Genomic DNA, 5,316 nt, shown 5'->3' with positions numbered 1-5,316 from the left:
AACAGAGTTGAGGAAACATTTCTTCACTCAGAGGGTAGTGAATTTATGGAATTCATTACCCCAGAAGGCTGTAGATAATAATAATAATAATAATAATAATAATAATAATAATAATAATAATAATAATAATAATAATAATAATAATAATAATAACAATAATAATAATAATAATCCTTGCATTTGATATAGCGCTTTTCACGTCTTCTAGATGTCCCAAAGCGCTTCACAGAATATACTGTAAAGTGAATTGACTGTATATTTGTGGGCGAATGAGGCAGCCAATTGCGCACAGCAATGTCCCACAAACATTCGTGGATTGAAAATGACCAATTTATTATTGTTTTTTTTTGGAGGGATTATTATAAGGCGTGTGGAGTAAGGAAACTTGCCCAAGGTTTCGCCCTGCCTGGAATTGAACTCAGGTTCTCAGTCCTTGAACATCTTCAAGGCTGAGACTGATAGATTTTTTAAAAATAGAGGGATTAGGGGATATGGGGATAGGGCAGATAATTAGAGTTAGGTCTGAAGATCAGCCATAATCTTATCGAATGGCGGGCAGGCTCGAGGGGCCGAATGGCCTACTCCTGCTCCTAATTTTTATGTTCTTATGTTCTACACCTAATACATTCTGGAATTAGGTAAGCAGGATCCATACCTCCAGGAGTGAGTGGGCATTCCATTCTATCTATCTCTGTAATTTCCATGTGTAGGTGGGATGCATGGACTTTTCAGCTTGGTTTGGATACTCTTAGCAACAATAACTTGCATTTATATAGCGCCCTTCACGCTGGGTAGGGCTCCAGAGCACTTGAGCATGGTGATGGGTTTATCCCAAGTGTCAGACACTCACCCGCCTGACCAAAGGAGAGTAAAAAAAAATCTCTCCTCTAGTTTATAGTTGTTTATAGATCTGTAGCATTTCACAATGTTAATGTATTAGGGAAAGGAGTAATTCAAACAACTGGAGAATGACTCAATGACTTTAAATAGGACACCTAACAATATGTGGGCTGAACTACCTGATATAAGGTTGTGTGCTGAGTGAACTTATCTGAAGGTGTCTGGGAAACTGTTCTGATATCATTTTACAGGTACACACCGTCAGTCTTCCTTACAGGTGGAGTAAGTTAGCAGTTATTAAATGCGCCCCTAGACAGGGGAGCATATTTTATTATTTATTGGTTGTTCTCGGCAATGTGAAATGAAATGTTAGATTCTCACACCTACAGCTCAACACATGTGCTGGCAAGAGAAATATAAGTCCAAGGTTAGTAAACATGCCAGTGATCAGGCAATCATAAATACCTGGTGAGGACGGGTGGAATTACAATGCTGCAATCATTAAGGAATTCATATTATATCATAAATCATGAAACTGAACTTAATCCCATTAGTCTCATACTCACATTCAGAACACGTTATACCCTGGCACCTCCCTACCTCTACAACCCCACTCCTCAACCTGCTCACAACCCACTGCTCCACCTGCCCTTTCACGTAGCCAACATGGTTCTTCTGAATCCCTCGACTCCTCTGCTCCACATATGACCATGCTTTCAGTCACTATACCCCGACCATCTGGAACTCCCTGCCTCAATGCCTCTGCCTTGCCCCCTTTTTGCCCATCTTCAAATTGCACATGAAGATTTTCCTTTTTGACCATGCCTATGGTCACTTCCCCTATCATCCTAGCTTGGCATCAAACTACGGCAGTATTAAGTGTTCCAAGATTCTATCCCATTTGAAGGAGGCTGTATAAATGTAAGTTGTTGTTATATCAAGTTGTTTTTCAGCCTATAAAAAATAGGTTGTTTTCACCTTTCAAAGTGGTGGCAACTGGAACAAAAGTAGAAATGCAAAAATTGTTTTAAAGCTATGAATACTTTGAATAAAGGTTAAAATAAATAAATAGAAAAGGTTGTCATGGGTCAAAGAGTAAACAATATTTAAAATAACAAAGAGTGAATAGAAGAAATAAAATGTTCATAATAATTCTTGCACATGATACAGAGAGAGCTTTATCATAGCATGAGATGTCTCAAAGCACTTTATATGTGTAGTGGTTTGATGTGTATTCTGTAGGTGAATAATTGAATGAGGGAAGATTAATTATTCAATTGCTTTAATTTATCATTGTGGTTTTATGATTTATTTTAGTAGTTTTGGGTTGGCGGTTATTATAGTAGTAAAGCTGTCCTGATTTTTGAGTAGCTGATTTGTTTCAATGTCACCGTGCATGAGATGAAAGCAGGCAGAGTTAGTCAGTCCACAGAGACAGTTTTCATACACCTGCCAGCAATCTATGGGTTAAATCAGGAGTCAGTTTCCTTTGAGCTTATAATTGATAATAATAATAATCCTAGCATTTGATATAGCACCTATTACGTTTGGAAGATGTCTCAAAGAACTTCATGTAAAATGTAGTGACTGTCTATTTGTAGGCAAACATGACACCAATTTACGCACATCACAAACATCTCTGAGGTGACAATCCATTTTATTTGGGGGATTGTTAGTGAGGACATTGGGAGAACCCCTTTCTTCTTTTAGAACAGTGTCAGTGGATCTTTAACATCCACCTGAATAGGCAGATGGGACATTAGCTTAATATCTAAACTGAAGGATGGGACCACAATCAATGCAGGAAAACTCAGCCTAGTCAGCTTGAGCTCAAAGTCCCAATTTGGGGCTTGAACCCTAAAACCTTCTGGCTCAGAGTGTTATCAACTGATCCAGACTATCAATAAATATCATCGTCACTATAGAAAACATCAAAACTTCAATCTATGATCCCTGCTCCACTTCTACCTCCGCCTCAACATCTGTTCCATTAGAACCATTACAAAATGTGACAACCCTACATTTTCATTATTGTACAAAGCTGAATACAACAACATATTAATCACTCATCACAAAGGATGGAAATAAATTTTTATTCACGCACAAGATCACATTACTACATGTCATCGAATCAGAAAATTTACAGCACAGAAGGAGGACATTCAGTCTATTCGACATATGGTGGTACCTGTTCCTTCAAATGTTTATCCATTTTTTTCACTCCATTATATAATTTCATAAATCTCCAATGATGTGCTTACCCATTGTTCGTGCCTAACAACCACATGCCATTTATATGACTTAGTGTAATATCTAAGATACTTTTTATGGCTGCTGAAATTAAAATAATGATAAGTATACAAAGTGCAAATGATAAGTCATCAATGCAAACAAGTCAGGGGGAAAACAGGAACACTCTCTGTTTTACATCACTGATCTACACTGCTCTTCTATTTTGCTGCTGTTTGCTCAGAATAGATTTATTCTTGAGGAATCGGGTGCAAATATTTTGCAGGTCAAAATAATTTTTAAAGCTTTCCTGAACCAGGAATAAAAAAACCCATAGATCATTGGATTGAATGTAGAATTCAGGTAACCAACCCAAAAAAAAGCATCAAACAAAACAGGCGGAGTTGAATATTTAATAAAGGGCTCTATACTATCACAGACAAAATATGGAGACCAACAGAGTATAAATACACCCATTACAATTCCCAGGGTTTTTGCTGCTTTTCTTTCACTTCTTTGTGAAGCTATACTATTGCCTTCGTTGATGGGTTGGACTTTCCTCGATAAGTTATTTATTGTTCTGGCCTGTTTTTTGGCAACAAGATAAATCTTTGTGTAAATACACACCATAATAAATGCTGGGAAATAAAATGAAATTGTTGAGTAAACTAATGCACACACTTTACCCATCATTAGTGTGCAGCCACCAAAGCAAGCTATTTCATGATAGTAGAAATCCTTAATTTCGATTAAATGTAATTCTAAAAATATTATGACAAATCCCACCAAAAAAGAAAGAGCCCAACTGAGGCAGATCATGATTAGGACTGTGGAAACAGTGATTGTTGTTTTGTATTTAAGTGGGTCACACACAGCATAGTAACGATCAACAGATATACAGCAGAGATGGATGATCGAAGCTGCACACAGCACTAAATCAAAACTTGTGTGAAGTTTGCAAAACAAGATCCCAAAATACCAACAAGATTCTATGGATCTTATCAAACTGTAAGGCATAACTATACATCCCAGCAGGAAGTCTGCAATTGCCAATGAGAAAACAAGGTAATTGGTGGGTGTGTGGAGCTGTTTGAAATGTGCGATCGAAATGATCACCAACATGTTACCAAACAAAGTGACCAAAATTGCTAACACTGCAAGCAAATAGAGTGTGATACGGACACCAGTTGATCGGATTGCTCTGGGGCATGATCCATTCACAGATTCATAGCACAACTGCATACTTTCTGTGTTCTCATGAACACTTATGTCCATTTTAGCTCTCCTTAAAGGATTTTCAGTGTGTAATTTTCTATTATAGTCCCAAGCCTTCAGTAAATCCTCCAGTTAAAGGTTCCTTCTTTAACTTTTCCTCTGAAGTTCCATGAGTATATATCTCTCCATCTGCAAACAGAAAAAGACAAAGAAAACTCATGTTTTTTTTGGTCAGCCAGGTGTCTGACACATGAGGAAACCCATCACCATGCTTAAGAGTATCCAAACCAAAAGGAGAATTTCATGCATCCCACCTACACATGGAAATTTCAGAGATAGATTGTTGAAATGGAATGCACACTCTCTCCCTGGAGGGACACAGTCTGTGCATTAGTCTACTCAACAATTTCATTTTATTTCCCAGCATTTATTAGGGCAGGTTGTCAAGAGCTAAGGCTTGGGGACCCCAGGGTTTGCGTTGGGGTACTGCTGGAGTCTAACCAGCTAAAAGTTCATAGCTTTCCTTTGATATGACTGCTGGCAAGCTTTCCTGCTGCTTGTCTAACTGGGACTACTCTACCTGTTAGGGCTTTGGCTTCCAGGGTTAACAGGAAATGAGTGGAGGATTCCCTGCCCCCAGGATTCCCCACCCTCTTCCAAATCCTGCTGATCAGCCAGATTTAATTATAATAATAATAATCCTTGCATTTGATATAGAGCTTTTTCACGTCTTCTAGACATCTCAAAGCGCTTCACAGAATAGACTGTAAAGTGAATTGACTGTATATTTGTGGGCGAAACGCGGGGGCCAATTGCACACAGCAATGTCCCACAAACAGTTGTGGATTGAAATGACCAATTTTTTTTTAAGGATTATTATCAGGCGTGTGGTGTAAGGAATCTTGCCCAAGGTTTCGCCCTGCCGGGAATTGAACCCAGGTCTCTCACTTGCGAGGCAAGTGCTCTAACCACTGAGCTACAGGACTGCAATTACAAAACAGTTTGCTATGATATCATTTCCACTGAAAGTAT

General features: G+C 38.4%; 1 protein-coding gene across 1 annotated transcript; it reads right to left on the bottom strand.

Moving 5' to 3' along the window:
• Positions 1–3,034: 3,034 nt before the first annotated feature.
• LOC103182281 (trace amine-associated receptor 1-like) lies at positions 3,035–4,468 on the bottom strand. Its single transcript, XM_007899229.1, has one exon. It carries the CDS (start codon positions 4,342–4,344, stop codon positions 3,310–3,312), a length of 1,035 nt encoding a protein of 344 aa, XP_007897420.1. The 5' UTR covers positions 4,345–4,468; the 3' UTR covers positions 3,035–3,309.
• Positions 4,469–5,316: the final 848 nt, after the last annotated feature.

This window comes from Callorhinchus milii, unplaced genomic scaffold (genome assembly GCF_018977255.1).
Source record: "Callorhinchus milii isolate IMCB2004 unplaced genomic scaffold, IMCB_Cmil_1.0 Scaffold3, whole genome shotgun sequence".
Classification (NCBI taxonomy): Eukaryota; Metazoa; Chordata; class Chondrichthyes; order Chimaeriformes; family Callorhinchidae; genus Callorhinchus; species Callorhinchus milii.
Note: the sequence above shows the minus strand (reverse complement) of the source record. Positions and strands in the feature narration are given on the sequence as shown.